Source organism: Gavia stellata, chromosome 14 (genome assembly GCF_030936135.1).
Source record: "Gavia stellata isolate bGavSte3 chromosome 14, bGavSte3.hap2, whole genome shotgun sequence".
Classification (NCBI taxonomy): Eukaryota; Metazoa; Chordata; class Aves; order Gaviiformes; family Gaviidae; genus Gavia; species Gavia stellata.
Genome location: NC_082607.1, coordinates 18052395 through 18072265, shown reverse-complemented (window position 1 = coordinate 18072265; position 19871 = coordinate 18052395). Strand labels below are relative to the sequence as shown.

The 19871-nt window shown below is 36.0% G+C and overlaps 1 protein-coding gene across 3 annotated transcripts in view; it reads right to left on the bottom strand.

Annotated features, from left to right (window-relative positions):
• Window positions 1-19871, bottom strand: part of STAG2 (STAG2 cohesin complex component) — an 81628-nt gene that overhangs the window by 2290 nt on the left and 59467 nt on the right. Inside the window, exons 19-34 of one of the 3 annotated variants that reach the window (XM_059824534.1) lie at window positions 19326-19529; window positions 17700-17770; window positions 17212-17299; window positions 17027-17107; window positions 13444-13536; window positions 10741-10915; window positions 10199-10338; window positions 8938-9039; window positions 6663-6811; window positions 5988-6116; window positions 5433-5638; window positions 4815-5004; window positions 4616-4729; window positions 2881-3007; window positions 2464-2541; window positions 1886-1904 (exon numbers count right to left, since the gene is read on the bottom strand). In XM_059824534.1, the coding sequence (XP_059680517.1) occupies window positions 1899-1904; window positions 2464-2541; window positions 2881-3007; window positions 4616-4729; window positions 4815-5004; window positions 5433-5638; window positions 5988-6116; window positions 6663-6811; window positions 8938-9039; window positions 10199-10338; window positions 10741-10915; window positions 13444-13536; window positions 17027-17107; window positions 17212-17299; window positions 17700-17770; window positions 19326-19529 (1953 nt within the window). In that variant the 3' untranslated portion in view covers window positions 1886-1898. Of the gene's footprint in view, window positions 1-1885; window positions 1905-2463; window positions 2542-2880; window positions 3008-4615; window positions 4730-4814; window positions 5005-5432; window positions 5639-5987; window positions 6117-6662; window positions 6812-8937; window positions 9040-10198; window positions 10339-10740; window positions 10916-13443; window positions 13537-17026; window positions 17108-17211; window positions 17300-17699; window positions 17771-19325; window positions 19530-19871 lie in introns of those variants that run through there. The other 2 variants (XM_059824533.1, XM_059824535.1) reach the window with 2 other exon arrangements.

Below are 19871 nucleotides of genomic sequence, written 5' to 3'. Positions count from 1 at the left end.
CTAAGCCTGGGACAGAACATTCTATACACTGGCTGTTGCTGTGTCTGTGTTCATAAAAACAACAGGTCATCTCACAGCAGCAAGCCAGGACACAAACTTAATATTTCCTATTAAATATATGAACTCTGTCAGGAAGACAGTGAAAAATCAAACAATAATCAGGTAAAAATCAAAATACTGTCCTTCAGGAGACTGTGTGATTAAGTGAAGAAAAAGCTTTCCTGAAAGGAAGCATCAGTTTACACTTCTCATGTGGGAGCAAGCCATATAGTTTTCTATGCCAATGGAAGTAGGTATCACCACTGAGATGCCAAAAAAACCCCAGAAGATCCAGATCTTTTGACCGTCCTAGCTTTTACAGGACTTTATAAAATCAGAAAGAGCCATGAGAGACTTAATTTTCCTGAACCTTAACACTGCTGTTCACATTTATCTGTTTACAAACCCATTTTTACTGTTCTTGGTATTAAATTCACTTTAGATGCATCATACAATATAGCACACTAAGACACAACTGCCTCTGGTGCCAGCAATAACTGGACACATCAAAAAATGAGAAGACAGACTAAAATTTTGATCATAAACCATGTGCATCTGAATAAATTAAATAGCTTTATTATATCTAGGTCTATTAAAAGCAAGTGCCAAAACTCCAAGAATAATGGACCTCTGGAATAAATTATATGAATAAAGCAAATTAACTTTATTCAGAGAAGGGTTTTTGCATTTATGAAACTGGGGTTTTTACATTTAAAATACTGACTGATAAACTCAGCTCTGATTTAATACGGTTTCATGTTGTCTCCTAAACTATTAGCAGAGCTCTCCCCATTTAAGCAGTTTAATTTCTTTAGGTGGGGTTTATGCTAAGGAGCAGCTGTGTTCCGTGATGCAGCTGTTTTCTGCAGTCCTGCTTTCCGGATCACCACCCTTTGCTGCGTCCCACCTGGGAGAAAGGCTTGCTGGATGGTGTCCCCTTGACTGTACCAACTCGTTTCAGTGCACCGCTGCTCCCTCCTTGCAGAGGAACAGCATAGAGCCCGTTCTGCGGGCACGCCGAGGCAGGGCAGCGCCAGGCTCTCCCAACTGGCTCCAAGAGCTTGCAGAGCAATGCGGCTGTAACCGCTTGCCATCATGTGGTGATACTCCCACACTGCAGCTAAGGAGTGCCTACCAAATCCTGGGCTCAGGGCATGCTGAAGAAATACAGTAATAAGAAAGAAACCTAGCTAACAGTAAACCTATTAGAACTACTCTTAATTAGTTTTAGAAACTGAAAAAGTGAAAGGTTTCTGAAATCAATGAAATGCACCTGCAGAAGACCAAATTTTTAGCATTGTCAATAAAAAACGGTGGGTATTTCACAGATCAATCAATTAGAAATCAAGACGGGGAGGGGAAGAACGATTTTAAAACAGAACGTCAGAAAACAGGTGATATACTTTCTTGGTGTTACTTCAAGAACAGAGCACACAACAGCTAGATGCACAACCTAATCTGATTCATTACTAGTAAAGCAAAGGCCTACTGGTACAAAATATATGGATTTGCATTTAAAACAGTATTTGAAGACTTCTTTCTCCCATAACAAGAACAGGTTCACGCTGCAACAATACTGTAAAAAAAATACATAACCGTCTTCCAAATTCCACCAAGCTGTCCAAGATTCCCAGGAAGCCTTGTTGTACTGTCCTCTGCTGGCTTGCTGCAGCTTGTTATTTCCAGTGTAATTTTGTACCAGCTACACAAGGTCAAAAATGGCTGCATACATTACAAGTGGTTCAAGACAGAAGGAATCCCTCATGCAGATTTTTAAAAGAGAATAGAGACTGCAGATTTATCAAGTCGGAAAAAAGGGCAACTGCAAGCAGAAACTACAGACTTCGGATGTTTTGGACCTAAAACTTTATATGGAAAGAAAAAATACCTCTCATCTCTATAAACAGATATCTGTATTATCTCTATTTTTTCAATTATCTTACTTATGCACAAAAGTAAATATGCCAATTAAAAAAAAAATTAAAAAACTTAAACCATCCAATGCCAACAATTGTAATGACATCAGAGTCACTCAACTAAGCTCATCACAACAGGAAACTTGCCTTTAATATTGTGTATGCACAATTACTTTTTTTTTTTTTAAACTCTTTGCTACCAACCTCTGCAAGGGTCTTTTCCATACCAGATGTGTTTTCTTCTCAGATTCAAAGGCTTTTGATTTTTACATAGCTACATATAAAGTATTAAGAACAAAAATCCTATAAACTTGCAAAGAACATTGACTACCTTAGAATTTATGAAGCTGAATTACAGTATGAAATATTTCACGGACTGTACCGGTCTGCCAAAATAAGCTAATGAAGACAACCTAAAGACTGCATTCTTTCCATTTAAAATTCAAAGTAAGAGAGTACTGTAACCTTAAGACTGATTTTACATTATTTTCCTCTTAAGTTAACCTACCGATTCATCCATGATTGAAGCGGGGTCAAAGAAATCTGGTTTTAGTTCCGTTCTTTCTCTCCTGTTCTTTGATGGTGGCTTTAGAAAGCAAGCAAATAAACACATTAACTGTAATTTCAGAAAAATACTGAGTTTTTAAACTGTAATAAATGAAGCTGAACTCTCAAAGGGTAAGAATTTACAGGGGATAAATGTTCATCTCTCAGGTTATTATTACAGGAAGCGTTCTTGCTTTTTGTATGGCGATTTGAACAGATGACACTTGTATACAGATAGTGGCACAGCCATTTAAGAATGCAGAGATCAACAGGAATGATTTTTTCTATTTCACCAAAAGGAAAATTTGATTCAAATATCCTGTTTTAAAAGCAGAAATACAAAACCGAAATCCACTAAAAAGACAAGTAAATTTCTTACTAGGTCTATGTCCATGGTGTCAAAATCCATGCCTTCATTGAGATCTTCAATCCGCCCTTCTGATGACATCATCACATCTTCAACAATTGGCTCTTCATCATCTTCCATTAGACTTGTGCCACGTCGACTGAAATTTAAAAAAAAAAAAGCATAATGTTAGCATAATGTTTAAATTAAGTCAAGTTAAGTTTTATCTCAATATTTAAAAAGCTAATGTTCAGTAAGGAACTGCCAACAAATGATAATTCCATTAGATAGAAAAGAAATTAAGTAATTAAATAAACGCGTAACTACTATTAAAGAAAGCTGGTATTTAACCAGCTAGAAGATACTAAGAGAGTGAGGGAGAATGACTAACAAAGACCAACTTATGGAACTTTGTGGTACATCTCTAAATGGGTATTCTGAGAGGCTGCTGGAATTGATAAGTAGATCAAAACCACACCCAATTTAGAGATCTCCATGCAAGTATTTACTCTCAAGTGAGAAAGGACGTAAGTTTTGCCACCTAAAGAAAAATTTTTCCTGCCTTATGACAAGGCAAGGAAGAACATTTTTGTGATAAAGTGGATGCATAAATGCATTTTCAGACCTTGCCACACAGTCCTTCAGCCTCTCTCTTCCTATCTTCTACATGCAACATTAGAGCTTATGCGCAAAGTAAGGAGTGATACTAATTATACTAATTGGTGTCATTATATTAAAAAAGCCAACACTGAAACTATGTTACATGACGTACTGGTATTAAAGAATTAAAAACAAGCAGGTGAAAGACATAAAGCTCCTCTCTCTCTCTCTCTCTCTCTAATGTCCATGGTTTCAGTTTACAACTTGTACTTTTCTGCTGTAGAACCACACAGTCTTCATTAAAGCACAGAACTTCTAAAACTAGCCTTCCCCTCCTCAGCTAAACTAGCTCTGGAACACAATTCCATTAGCGTGCATGTCAAAATGCACAGGTGATGAATCACAATGAAGTAAGTGACACTACAGTAAGAATGTATGACCTCTGAAGGACAACATTCATTTAAGAAACATTAGACTGTCTTCATCTTTGTTCACAATATGGAGGACTTCAGGAGGTTTTTTGTGTGGTTGAGTTGGGAAGTTCTACAAAAACTGGTACTACGGGATTCCTATCAACTTTGGTGTCAGTTTAGGTCAGACAAAGTCTGTATCGGATCACAGAAATGCTGAAGACAGCAGTTTCTTTAAAAGGAACACTTTTTTTAAAATAAAAAAGCAGCTGAACTCTAAAACTTACAACTCGGAAGTCAAAGGAGAAAGAAATAGTAGAATTAAACTGAGCAGAAACTTTCTGCTTCACACACTGAACACCTATTTAAAACCTCATTTTTAACATTCCATTTCTAAAAAATTATTCTGTAGTTAGGAATACATAAAAAAGATGTTTCATATGTTGCATTGATTATATATATCTGCCACAGGTAGCATACAGTTCAACAACAGCTCCCTTTATCACAAAGCTCACTATTTAATTTTTCTGGAATTTAAGTTAAAAAATAAGCAAGAAAACAAACAGATCTATTCTGCTAAATGCGCCACCACGGGCTTTTATCATTGCTTTTCTAAGGCAACTTAAAATTTTAAGACACAGAAAAACACTACTCAAGAACCAGAACACACGTCCTTCTTAAAAGATACAGGAGTAACACTGCATTTAATAAACCCTCCCCTCCCCAAACCACTGAAGGAACATTTCACTCTCACTCACATAGCATGTTGCAAGTTGGTTCTCAGCTTGACGTAGTTCATCGCTGCCCTCTCCTGTTGTTGTCGCGCGGCTTCTTCCTGTTGCCTTTGAGCCAACATCCACGTTACTTGCGTGCTTAAAAAGACCATTATTCTATTTTAAACATGAACTGGTTTTGTGTATGAACACTAACACAAAGCAGACCTACTCATCTACGTACTTGTAATCGAGTGGAGCTTGGTGGTGTTCAGGCTGCATAGGATAGACACCCATGTAACTTTCTTCAGGTCGCAATCTCTTGGGCTCCCTCATTATTGTGGAGGTAAGCTGAGGTGTCTGCATCATGACTGGTGTGTGCATTGTCTGCTCCCTGTTCAGCCACATACTGTCACTACTGCTGCTTTCTTCAGCTGGAAGGAAACAGAGGACATCAGTAATTTTTTTCAAACTCGTCCAAAACTGAATGTTTAAACATGACTTAAATGCATGTACTTTCTGCTTACTGAGAATCAATTTCTTTACTTTTTGCCACAAAGTCTTACATGTGCCCCAAAAGGCCTGGATTTATAACCAGGCTCGAGTATTTTAAATACTTTTATATTCTGTGACTTAACGCAGCGTAGTGCCTTTATTTCCTTTTGTGAATCAGTGTTATGTTATTCAGACTCTTCAAATGGATGGTTTTCCCACTAAGACATATACATGCCCAGAAGTTATCCTGTTTTAAAAAAAAATACATTAAAGCATACAAATTCACTCAAGCTAACAAACAAGGCTCAACACATGTAGTTTATATGAGTATCCACTCTAGTAAATTTTAAGATGAGGGAAGTTCTACCTTCAGGTACTTTCCGTTTCCCTGTTGCTGGCTTTGTCTTCTTATTTCTTACTGTAGATCCTCGACTACTAATTCCACTAATCACTGACATAGTATCATCATCCCCACCAGCTAATAAAGAGTTTCTGTAGGACATGAGAGGAAGCCACACATCTTCTCTTCGTAGAGACATCTGAAAGGTCATAAACTTCTCCAAGTAAACATACCTTTAAATGGAAAAAACAATTACAAAGATGTAAAATATCTGAAATAAGACCTTAACATGTCAAGATAAGTAACTACTGAAATTAACACCCAATAAACATCATCTAGTTAACAAAGAGGCCAGACAACGGCAAATCCAGAATATGATTTCTGTTCATCCGCCATAAAATAACACGGATAAATACAATTTACCCTTTGTGATTATACCTGTGTGCATTAGTGTAAAATTATCTTGATGTGCTGAACATTTCACTTTAGGTGAATGCAATAAAACATAAATATGTATTTATTCAGATGCACGTCTTTTATGGCTATCATTACAAATATTAAGAATATTAAGAAAATACTTACACTGTTCTTTTGTCTTGTCTGAGAAGTTTGGAAGAGAACTCACTCAGAATATCAAGAAATGCCAAATTTAATGGTGGGTGGCTCTCACCTTGTGGATTAGGCTCCTTAAAAGCAAATTCTATGCCATCCCTAACAAAAAGTTAAAAATTAAGTCACATAAAGCACAAACTAAAGAAAAAGTTCTAAGCACTGGGAGCTATCAAAACTGAACACCTTTCCTCCACGTCAAGAAAGCAGTAATTCGATGTTTCTGTATATTGGCAAAAAAGTGAACACTGTTCATAATTTGAATCTGGACACGCACTTTCTGTCATGAAGTTACTAGCTTGTATTTCAAGTTTTCTACATGAGGCCAGCATGACCACCACAGACAATTAAGTGTATCAGTTCTTACTGTTACAGATAAGATATTAAAAATACTTTTTCATGATAGCATCAACACCAGTGTCATTTACAGGCTTATACAATGATGCTGAAGAAAATCAACATTATTTGACATTTGGGTTTAATTCAGGGACAAAACTGCAGTCATCTCCTAATTTATAAATGGGCTGTATCATCTCTAGTGCTGATGTGTTTTGTATTAACAAACTGATTTTGAAAGACTGGAAAGATATTTTAATGTTAGTCAAGAAGTGTTTATAAAAAGGGAAGTAATACAAAGCACGCAATTACTTGTGTAACATAGCAATAGCTTCTCTTGTTTTCAACTGATCCAGTCCAAACGTTAAAGCAAAACGTCGAGCAAGTTCCTTTATGCCACTGAACGTCGGTGATGATCTGTCAAAATTATAACCATTTTCTTGAATCATTTCATTGAAAAGCTGTATGAAATGAAAAGGGAGATTTTAGTTTATTAAAAGATTATGCCAAACTTTGTACCAATCGACACAGAGCTAAGTTTCAGTAAAAAAGTGGTTTACGGCTTTTTTTTCTTAATTCGACAGCTCCAAAAGACAAACGTGGAAGTTTAGGAAAGCCAAGTCAAGGCTACTCTTGAAGGGTCTGCACTTCAGAGTTAATCCTTGAAACGCACACTGTCCAAGCACGCATCAGACTGTAAATACGTTGGATGACAGATTTCAGAACTTCCCTAAATGAGTTGGTGTTCTAGAGTTGAGAATAATAAAAATGAGTAGGATTCCCTTATACATACACTAACAGAGAAGTAGTAAATGGGGTAAATTCTCACCTGGTCTTTACTATTATGGTTTGTCGAACTACTACTTTCTAATTCTTTTTTTTTGGTATCTTTTCAAAACACAAGTATAATGAAGAAATTCTAAAATGGAAACATGTCTTCAGGGATGTTGCCAAAGACACCAGAAACTTTGCCACGGAGGATCAGACTTTTAACTATTCATCAATAGTTGGCAAAGTTGAACACTCTGAACTTTACAATCTTTTTTTTCTTTGATCAATCCTTTTCTCATCCTACTGAATTTGACTGCACTTCTCTTCAACAGTCAATTTTTCTATTATTTTCTAGTTTTGTCTAACACACTCACCCTTTCACTCTCTCATATAACACAGGATAAACCAAAACCAGACTTACTAGGGCTATGAACATTAATTTCTCATTTATAGATACGTTTTGGCCCATAGTTGCATACTTTTCTTTTACATTGGCGTGGCTCACTGCAACTTACTTATTCCCTTTATCCACTATCTTTTCTAGTATTTCTTCTCAAGTTAGTTTGGTTTTTAAGACATTTTCCTGGAAAAAATGCTAGTTGCATGTTTAACTTTACACGTGGGAGGTTTTTTTGTTTGTTTTATAATACTTGGGTCCCCTCATGTTACTGTTCTTACTGCCATATTAAGATTGCATAACTGCCTCCCTATTACATGTGTAATTGTACTTACTACATTCACTTCCTCTGTCTGCCCTTTAAAATATAAGGGGCTGGTTATTCATGAGACAGAAAAGACTAATAAGGATAGCTTTTACCCAATATCACAAAAATTTGTGAACTCTGGTGAAAAGTCAGCAAAAACTGTAAGGGTATTTAGTAGCATATTTTATGTTCCAGTTCCACCAGCTACTTTAAGTCATGCTGCTATTAAAAGGAAAGGCCTTACCCTCCCTTGTACTGGCAACATCCATACAGAGAAACCAGCTTAGGGGCTTCATTAAGGATTTTTTTCTGGTTAGTTCTCAACCAGGATCAGTATCTAGATCTATATGCACTATGTGGCTTTATGACCTCTAGTCAAAAAAAAGTGTGGGGAGAGAGAACACAAATTGGGGTACATTTTTCCTTTCAACAACAGCACAGATCTATGTTGGATTACAGTGGTTTGCAGAGATGTGGCTTTATTGTTCTGATCCTGTAAGTAAGATTCAGGCAGATGGTTCATGTGAGCAGATGAATCTGACTCTGACCTTGACTGAATTCACCAAGTCTCCACACAAACAAGTTCAAGAAAGCATTAAATCATGTTTTCATTTCAAAAAATGGGTGAAGCCCCTACCAAACATTAAGCAATACTGAATTGCTAAAACTTCCCATTACTTCTCAGAATAGTTTAAAAAAAAAAACAACCAAAAAAAAAGCCCCACAAACAAAACAAAACCCCACCACACAGGCAGGAAGGGTTTTCCCTTGTTTATCTGCTCATGAGTAAGTAAACTAGCAGTTTCACAACACGTTTCTGAATACGTGACTCAAACTGTTGTTTTAAAGTTAAGAAGTTATCACAGAGTTATATTCCCTTCGTATTTATCGGCCTCTCACATACCAGCTTTTCATAGCACAATATTTGGTAAATATAGGAAGGCTTCTGGCAGTTTTTCAAATAGTTGCAGAAAACGTGTTTCAATTTAGACCTATTTATCCCTACCTTCCATAAGAATTTCTTCATTAATACCTCACACTAGCTATTAAACAACAGGATGTGATCTACAGTATGGAATTTCATGCATAAAAATATTGTAAATCATTCTTACCTGCTGCAAACTAAGAATAAGTGTTTTAGCACACTGGATTTTGTCTATCTGTCTTGTTTTACTCATCGTTTCTTTAATAATATCACCATAGTCATTGTAATACTAGGAAAAAAATAAAACAAGGTTAACTTTCAATTTTAGTTGAAACATTACAACTACTGAATTCTTCAGAAAACAAGATCTAGGAGTTGATATTTCAAAAAAATTTTGAACATTTTCAAAAGGGAAAAAACTAACATGTTCATGATTACATCATCAAAATTATATCCTAAAACATCTGCAAAATGATAAAAAACCCTCAAATCAGAAAGAGTATATAAACTTCTTTTCATTCTTGTCATTAGTATTACTTTAGAGGCAGAATGACCTATTTATCTTCAAGGCCTTGACACATTTGTTAATGACACGTGTTCACCACCCTTCAGGGTATAAGATTAGAATCTAATCTTTTTAGTAACTCCTGTAACTCTGGTGGGGAGTTTTCTTCTTTCTGCTGAAAAGAAGCACTTATGGATAGTGTCATAGCCATGATTTTTCCAATGAAGACAGCTGCCTGTTTAGTTATTTAAGTATTTCAGGTTCACTAAACCCCCAATTAGTTATTCAGAGATTCAAAAAACATGTGGGGCATTCAGACAGACAAAAGCAGGCTGCCCAAATTTTAAATTTTTTAAGGTAGTCACCAAGGAGCAAAGCTTTATCATGTTGACAAAATGAGAACTTGTATTATTGTGCAGCTGTGAATCCCAGGCGCCAAGAAGGGGTTTTTATATTTAAATAAAACAGAAACAGATATAAAGATCAGGGGGTAGGGGGTGGAACTCACAAAACATTTTCCCCCCGCCCTCTGCTACAACATTTTTTAAGCTGAAATTATTTGATGAGGCTAGACATCATGGAGTTGAGCTTTGTGAGAAGATTCTCAAAAGGCCTGCTAAACTAATAACTGAAATAGAAATATACCATTGATCAGGATAAGAAAATAAATCTATTAAAAACAACGTAAAAATAATTATGAGGTTTCCTTCCTCCCTCCCTGCTACCCACACACAGGCACTGTGAAACTAATCTCAGTCATTTTTTTCCCTTCTTACGGAAAAAGAATTTGTTAAGGCCTACAAACTACCAACTCTGGAGTTTTGAATTCTTCACATTTTGAATCAGTGATCTTGTAAGGTAAAAAAAAAATAATAATTAAAAAATCCACAGCTACTGGAATACAGTAATTTTATGAAGTATTACTACTAGGCTTCAGATTTACCTTCATATATTGTTTGAATATGTCTGCAGCTGTATTCATTTCCACCACAGTATATACAATGAGTTTACAGAAAGCTGCAAGTAGATTTCTTCTTTTATGCAATGCTTCAATTTTGCTAGCTTCATCATCCTGCTGTCCATCTAGAAAGAGTTCAGAACATGAAAACTGTCGGCTCTAAATACTTCATATTTAAGCATTTATATATGAAGTGATGTGGGCTAATGATCAGGATTCAGAAAATCAAATCTCAATTCTGACAGCAGCGCACTTCATTGCCCACTGACAAGTCTCTTTTCCTGATACAGAAACATATATATTTGTGCCTATTAAACCAAACCTTTACCACAATTATCCTACATGTCCCCAAAACGTAAAATGCTTTAATCGGCTGCTGACATTTAAAAGACAAACCTAACTCGGTCCCCATGCCCACCTCTCAATGCCAGAAAAAAAGAAAAAAACACGACAAAAAAAAGCATAGGCAAACAAATATAGTAGTTAGAAGGCAAATAATATAAAGGAAACTTAAGTTTTGTACAAACCTGCACTATTATTATCATCATCCTGATCAATGAAGACATGATCTAAAATAAAACTGAGTAGTTCAGATTGCAATGAAGAATCAGGAGTGTAAACAAGTGGCTCCAACATGTCACGTCCTCCTGTCATAATCTGATGACTGAAGATCATCAACACATCACACAGAATTGTGAAAGCCTATTAAAAACAAACCTTAGTAAATACTTGCTTGAAAACTGGATTTTATTTAGAGTAATGTATTTCCACTTAATAAAATACTTTGAGCCCAATGGTCTACACAGGCCACCGAAGTCCTAAAGAACTACACAGGCCAACTGGAAGTCAAAATGCGCATAGTTTCTCACAGGAGATTGCTGTATGAAGACTGGGTCTCCAAATAAAAATACTGCACAGACAAAGCCAACTAAACAGCAAAACATTGTGAGATTAACATGAGAAGCCTGAAACCCCCAAATTCTGCCTGATAGATACTACATTAGGTCACTAGATAACTTTGTGGATACCAACCATAGTGCAGTCTCCTTTTTTCTTTTAAATTGTTTCTATCACATTTGTCAAACATCTAACAGCTGAGGTCATTCAATCCCTTTAAATCCTAAAGTATGTCTTGCTTCCAAGAAAGCAACCACCTCTTCATTTTGCTGGCTAACTTGTGCATCTGACATCAGATTTAAATGCCTGTACTCCACTTCCCCACAAAGTTCAAATGTATCAGTACCTAGACTGACATTCTTCAAGCTAACAGACCAAAGCAACACACTGCTTAGTGCTGATCCTCATCTTTGACTCTCATCTCTTAAGTACTTCCATTTTAACAAGCAAACCTTTTCTCTAACTCCTCAAAGCAAATATTACTAATTTACTGGTCACAAAAATACATAAGGCTTCTCTGAAGTCCCTTCTGCCCTTTCATGAGATTAGAGAAGGAAAGCAGAACCATGGCTATCGTACCCTGTGTGACTGAGGCAGTTCTGGTTTCTAGAGCATTCACCTGAGTCTGTGAGTTATACAGCCTTTTAAAGAGACCTATTCAGAGCTTCCGTAATTTTTGTTACTCGCACTTTCACACCCTAAACCTTGTGATTTTGACACTAGAGAGGTCTCCAACATAGAACATGCCTATTCAGTTCCAGGAATATTCTTGTTATAACAACAGTTTCAAAAGCTGCAGTTGTGCGACTCAGTGGACCAGATTTTCAACTTCAAGCTCAACCAGGTTATTACCACCCTTAGCAGCAAACAGGTTCCCGGCTTTCTATTTGTTTAATTAAAAAGTATACCCAGAAGACAGTTAGGTCCCTCCCCCATAGAGAGATACTTTATTTTTTTTATTTTACCATTCTAAAGGTTGTTAAAGGCATTTACTTAGAATTAATCCTGCTATCAGTAACCAATGCTCTTCACTGGAACCTGAAACTCCTGTGAGTGTCCTGGCTAGAGAACTAGTTGACCACAGACTGGAAGAGACTCAGCCCCTACAGTTTAACCTTTTCCTTTGACCCTGTTACCCTCAGAACTCAAGACAAGTATTTCCCAAGATGACATGTCAATTCTTTTTGAAACAGAAGAAAAATAAAAAACAACCCCCAAAACCTTCATGCCTGTATTTTTCTTCAAAAAAGCCAGGACTTTTGTCTCCTGCCTGAAGTGTCAGGCACTACTTGCATGGACTAATTACTTACATATTTTATGTCTGAAATATCCAAGAACTTAGTTCCAGCTAAAACTCTCCCCCACAAAGGACAACTATATGAGGGACTATAAATCTGGTAAAATGAAAACTGCTCACATCTCTTCGGAGCCATACATCATTGTTGAGGCTTCCAAGCACTTGCTAGAATGGTCTCCAAATATCTCTAAACAATACTGTTAACAATTGACCAGCATGTGAGTGTACCTAAGGGTGACCACAAAAAGGAACACCACTTCCCAACAATAAAATCCCCTAGGTTACAGTGCATACGTGTGCATGTATAAACACACACACACACACTCAAGTTAAGTACCCATTCTTTTTCTCCCGATTCAGATACCCAAAATCCTGGGACTCTGAAGAACTGGGGAATATATTCGGTATGCAGCATCCTGGTGAAGGGGAACAGACAGAGAAGTTGCCCCTGTATGTCCTCACAGGTTTACAGCAAGAGGATGAAAGTTTTATTCACAGGTCTTGAGTGGATGGGCACATACATATCATAGTACAAATGTTGGAACGTAAAAGCATTCAAAGAGAGAACTAAGAAGTAATTTCTTTCTTTTAAATAGCTGTCCCTAGCTCTTCCAGCTCTGAGTCTACAAATCCACAATCAGCTCCACTGGAGGTGTGTATCATGGCCACAGGGTGAGCAAGAGCTTTGAAATGGAACTCTCCCACCTAACTTACAAACCAGAAGGCTTCTACAGTGCACCTGCCCAGTCATTGTTTAAAGAAACAAACAAAAAAACCCCTTTGAATAAAAGTTTATGCTGCCTAAAATTACTAGAAAGAATCAAGTTTAAATTGATCCTGAAATCCTACCTAAATTACCTAAAGGAGGGCAAGCATACAGGCACAGTATGTATTCAGACTCAAAGGGCGTTCAGCCTAAACATCCAAGACACACCACATTCCCACATAAGCACTAAAAATATTAGCAAGAGGAACTTTTCAACTGCTTTAAAAGTGTAATATTAGAAGACTACAAGGATAAACAACAGTCACTAACCTGTTCCTTAACAGCAGTGTTTACATTGGTCAGGTAGTGTTGACAGATTTGACAGAACACTCTCATCTGCTTCTTTAGACGTAGAAGATCCTCCTTTAAAGAGACAGATTTCATATGACAGTTTTGCTTTTTCAACTTTATAGTCACATTTAGCATACGCATTTTCACAGAGCTATCCACCACAGACCTCGTATGTAGTCCTAACATTCAAGTCCACTGCATTATTTAAAAATTACTATTACAAATTAAAATAGCAAGTAGCAATTTCCTCCATTTTGTCATCCTGTGTACCGCAAAAAGAAATGGAAGTTGGGATGAAAATAGTGAAGTTATTTACTAAAAAAATAGTAATTAAGAAACCCCAAAACTAAACCTAAAAAAAAAAACCCACCAAAAAAAAAAAAAAGAGAAACAACCCAGAGCATAAAGCATTTTCTCTTTAATATATCTGTATTTTCAATCTAGACTATAGACTTTAGGTAGTTGTTAAAACAGACATGGCTACATGGTATTATTTTATTTTAAACTCACTGTTTGGGGATAAAGTAAAATGCAGATGAGAGTTGGGGTTTTATTCCCCTCTTCCATGGGGGGGGGGGGGGCAGCTTTATAAGTGCTGCAATAACTTCCAGAAAAGTAGAATAATGAGCAAATAAAGTATCAACTTGGTACAAATACCATCCGCACGTGCAACATAGTGTTACTCAATCATGTGAAGATTCTAGCTCATGTAGAACTGGAGAAGTCATATTACAAAAGACCAACTGTGTCACCAGCACCAGTCTAGACAAAGCAGAAATAACCCCTGAGATAAGTTTAAAACTTACCCATGCAATCTAAACCAAAACAAGTCTCTCCCTTCAAGAAAGCAGGCAACACATTGGTACAACGCGTCTAATCTCAACAGGAATCACAAAAGCAACAGCTGCTTCTTGACTATGACTTTAAGTATAATATGATTTTAGAACACCTTCACTACATAAAACCTTTTCTCTCAACATTTACCATTCAGATTACTATGTTGATGTTAAGAGAATTACATATAGGAATATTTTCTTTTCTTTATACAAAATTATTCATTTAAATTTTAATAAAAATTGAACTATTTATATAGTCTTTTTTTTAGCAGCCTATATTATGAAGCTAATTCCCATACTTAGTCGACCTGTTCACAAACAGCATGCAGTTAGCAGTTAATTTTGTCACAAAGCAACAAAAAAAAATTAAAATTAAAGAATTTTTTGAAATAAAAATTTAAAAATAATCTGACAGTAAATTTCTGTTACTTCTGGTTCTGTGCTTCAACTTCTTTGCTGTTATGTTCCATTGGCATTGAACAGAAATCAATGGAACTTCTGTACGTAGCTGGTGTATTTGGCAGCAGTCAAGCAGTTAAATATAATAAAATAGTTGTGGTTCAGAAGTTAAACCTATGAAAGCTTTAATTTACCAAATTTTATTATACAGGAGCAGAAAATAGTCTCAATAAAGGACCACTTTTCAAGTATGTTTTTATTCCTGCTGAAAGTATTAAAAAAAATCTTATTTTACTGCAAAATAGCGAAGTTAATCTTCATTTCTAACCTAACTTTTCAGTATTTAGCTCGGCTTCTGCCATCAGGCTTGTGATAAAGCTTTAATCACTATTACAAAAAACTCAGACTGCTATTCACCCTTTACAGAATAAGCTAACAAAGCCTCCAAATCCTTCACTCACATAAGTGGTTCTCAACAATCTATGTATCCACTTCATATCTGGTATTTTTAGATTTGGGAATGTTAAAAGCCATTAAAACCTAGATGGCAAACTAGCTAGCCAGCCAGCGTTGAAGAAGTTCACATTTATTTAACACACCTTCAGATTGTAATTGCTGAATCAGTAAGGCCACAATTATTAACTGGGGCGGGGGGAGAACAACAACGGAAACGACAGGAAAAAGAAAAAAGGAAACAGGAAAAAAGAAAAAAAGAAAAAAGGAAACAGGAAAAAAGAAAAAAAGAAAAAAGGAAACAGGAAAAAAGAAAAAAAGAAAAAAGGAAACAGGAAAAAAGAAAAAAAAGAAAAAAGGAAACAGGAAAAAAAGAAAAAAAGAAAAAAGGAAACAGGAAAAAAGAAAAAAAAAGAAAAAAGGAAACAGGAAAAAAGAAAAAAGAAAACAAGAAAAAAGAAAAAAGGAAACAGGAAAAAAGAAAAAAGAAAAAAGGAAACAGGAAAAAAGAAAAAAAGAAAAAAGGAAACAGGAACAAAGGAAAAAAAGAAAAAAAGAATCACGATCTCAAAGGTGCTCTGTTATAAAAACCATTAGTACAAGTTACATAGCATGCTTCTCCACTCCTGTATCTACCAGGAGCTCATACTACAACACCCTAAAATAAAGAATTTATACATCCTCACGTTAAAATAAGTTCACTGTAATAATGGATTATTAATTAATTACAAATTACAACTTATTGATTATAAATTATTAATGTCCTGAGTTCTCTTTGTTTTCTTTCTAGTAAATTGTGACAGATGCCTACAACTTCTTTTTCTTAAATTAATTATAAGTATGGCAATCGAAGTGTTTAAAAAAACCTGAAGAATTTACTTATTTCATCTCTGACACAAATAAAGGATGCGTTATCAGTAACTCCAATAACAAAGTGCAATTCCAGCGTAAATTTCCAGTGAAAGAGCACAAAATGTACCCTTCTTACAGGACTGTAGAAGGCTTCCAGAAGAAGTATGTTTAACTATTATTTTTTTTTAGTTAAAAAAAAAAATCAAAATGTTTCAGCACTTATGAATGCCATTCTAAACTGTCTAGCCTTTCAAAAAATATCTTTCATTAGGCAGTTCGCATAGCGAACCACCTAATCACCCTCTTTAAGCAATGCTGTCCAGTGGATACAAGAAACCTTAATCCTTCCTCCAAGTTTTTTCAAGAAGTGAAATTAGAAAGATGACATTTGCCAGAGCTTTGCCCTTCCAGATTACTATACAGAGAACCAAAACAGGCCCTCTTATTATTCCCTGAGAAAGTTTGAAATTTAAGTTAATCTTTTCATGTCTTTATTTAACAACACATTTAGAAGACTGATGAAGAGCAAAGAATGATTGCAACATATTGAGCAATAGGAATACTACAATAGTGTACAAATTCTTCATTCTCACTGACTTGTCACTGATACTTCACAGTTTGCAAACAAATTCAAACCCACTACTTGAGAGTAGTAAGACTGACTATACTGTGTTTTCTAACTGGTATTCTACCCCTCCTTGGCATTGTTACTGTGCCAGACTAATAGGTATTGCAGCTATTTACTACAATTACTTTAAAATTCTGTCAAAATTAAACATAATATTGACATTTAAATAATAAAAACGTAACAACTGAGAGAAATTTTAGGTTTAAAAGTCAAGCATTCCACTACTAAAACTATGAACTCTGAGGAACTTATTAGAAATGCAGATCTAGGCAGGTATCGGTATTAAAAAAAAAAAACAATCTTGGTCTTAATTAATTCCATCACAGTTCCCACTTGATGACACTGCAGGTCTGTACAAATGTTTGTTTACTGATACAACTGGAACAAGGCATACCTTTGTGGAACTGCTTTCAGTAATTTTTGCTAGCTGCCAAAGGATTACATAATGAGTACACTGCAGTGCATGAATAACAATCTGAAATCAAAAGGGAAAAAACACATTAGATGACAACGGCCAATAAAAGACAGCAACAAAAGCTATTTATTTTTGTACCTAAAGAACACATTTTAACTACAGACCTGTTCTGGCATGTCTCCATTTTCAATGCCAGTTTTCAATAACTTGTAGTTGCAGCCAAACAAGTCCCATCTTGACAGGTCATGAGCACTGGAAGCATTAGAAATGAAGCAAAGCAATGTAATTTAACTAAAACCATTTCTACAATTTGATGTTAACAACTACTAAAAGCTTAACTGGTCTAAAAAATAATTTAATAAAAAACCCAAACCACAAATACCCCCCCAAACCCCAACAAAAAAAAAACAAACAAACCCAACACCACCACAAAAAATGCCAAAGAGGGAAAAAAAAAAAATCCAGAAGATTCGGGTTTTATATATTTCTTCATATATTCAAAATGCATCATGTTCTGCACAACTCTCAATCATTCACACTAAAGAAAAAACCTCCAAACTGCATTAAAAAGTTGAGATATCAAATGAAAAACAAACAAAAACAATCCTCCCACACCACAAACCCTGACAGATGTTTGCAGAAGCCTACTTACTTGTGAAAAGCAGTGATTCTCTTCAGTGTTGACAAGACTTGATATGCATCATCTTCATCCGGTTCCTCCCCCTATTTAATAATCATATATTATCCCAAGCAATGTATGCTAATCAAACTAGGGAACTTAAGATGGGGGGGGGGGGGGGGGAACAAACCAGAGAACCCCAAAATACTGCCCCCCACAACCCAACTAACAACGAGAGAGAGCACGCACAAGCACTGCATCTAAATTATTTATCAATGACACATTTGTTTTTAGAAGAGTTAAAGAGTTTGAGAGAGAAGGTAGCAGTTCATGTTTAGAAATAGCAGCACAAGGAGAAACAGGGGAGGGGAGCAGGGAGGAGGAAGAAGGTAAAAAAAAAAGAAAGGGAAAAAAGTCTAGGATAGCAGAATACAATGTATTATGTAGGTGCTCCAATTTTCTCTGAAGAATCCAGCAGAGGCCACTGTCAGACAATAGATGCTGGACTAGATGGGCCACAGGTCAGTACCTCAATCTTACTTTCATCCGGAAAAAAGTTTTTGAGATAGGTAAGGGAAGTGTTTTGTTCTCATTTTCCCACAAGTTCCGACAAACTTCATTTTGGAGAAAGAAAAGGAATAAAAAGGAAAGGATCCAAACAGTATCTATTTATGTGCACAGGATAAACTATCTAAGGCCACAGAAACTCCTCCTCAGTGTATCAGAGATACTGCAAGTCCAATGCGTTTTACGGTCTGTAGTTGCACAACCTTACCAAAGCACTATGGATTTCAACACTTCTACCAGAGTATTTACCATTTTCCTTCAAGCCAACTGTCTGACATTTCATTTCCTTCCTTTACCTCTCATTCTTTCTTTTTCTCACAAAGGGGGAAATAAATGGATTACTAGGCACGTTTCTTACATAGTCCACATATGCCTAGGGTTTCTAGAGTGGAGTCCCAGTTCAGGCCAATAAGCAAGAGCACCAGGAGCAAAGCTTAATAAAATAAGACTGCCTCTGAGAAGTGTGGAGAATGAAGCAGTCAAAAAGAGACTTCCCATGCTCCTTATCACAGATGAGGAGGAGGAGAACCAAGTTTCGTCTGAATGTCAGAGATCCTACATAGTGAAGTTAAATACTGTATCAGAAAATTCTCACTCTTCAGATTAGCACAGTGTGGGAACAAAGTGGTTTTTAAGCTATTAGCTGCATCTGCTTGCATTCAGGAGGGGAGAGGGAGTGTTTTCTAGAGATTTTAACAACAGCAACATGCAATCACAGAAAAGACTAGCAACACTACTACATCTGAGGAGAATCCTAGTGGAATTACAGTGCTACATCTCTCAAAAACATGGTGTTTTGTCAAAAACAAGGTGGCAAGTTTACGTAATTTCACAGTTGATTTGAAACTTCTCTCAGATTCCCAGAAGACACTTTTCAAAAGGAGACTAAAGACTCGCTGTCCTAATATAAAAGAACAGTCTGAATTCACATAATCACAGAAATGATACTGTTGTATTATTGTGCTTGACTTAACAGTTTTGAAAGTCAGAGAGAAGTTCCCATCCCTAACTCATTGAATTGCATAGGAATGCAGAAAAACATACTGGAAATATTTACAGGGGAGGAAAAGTTGATCTTGCACATTAAAATACCTCTTGCAGGAAGTCTTCAAGAAGTCGATTAAATTTGTCTGCCAATTCATCTATTAACTGACTTCTTGCAATGTCAACCCTGTTAAAGATTGTGAATTCTTCATTACAGAGAGCGTGGTATGTTTTTGAACAGGCTTCCAAAACATCTATATCTGTGTGCTTCTCCACGATATCCCGGATTTGTCGCAGTAAGGCATCCAAATGCTACAAGAAAGATGAGGCGTGGAAAAAAATATGTATACATATATATACATACACACACACGTGCGTACATATTTTTAATAAACCTTAACAAATTTTAAAAGGTTAATTCAATTTATTACTTTTGTAACTACGATACAGAACACAAAACACTTCTAGAAAGCCAGTGAAGCTTCTGAGTAAATTAAAAAAACCTATTTAGCAAAAATTAAGTAAGAGCTTGTCAAAGGCTAAAGATTTAATGCATTTTAAAAAGTCACTAAAAATTTGCAATTATTGCTATGGTTTTATCTAACACTTGAATTTGCAATGACAACTGAACAACACAGAAGCATTTATCTCCCA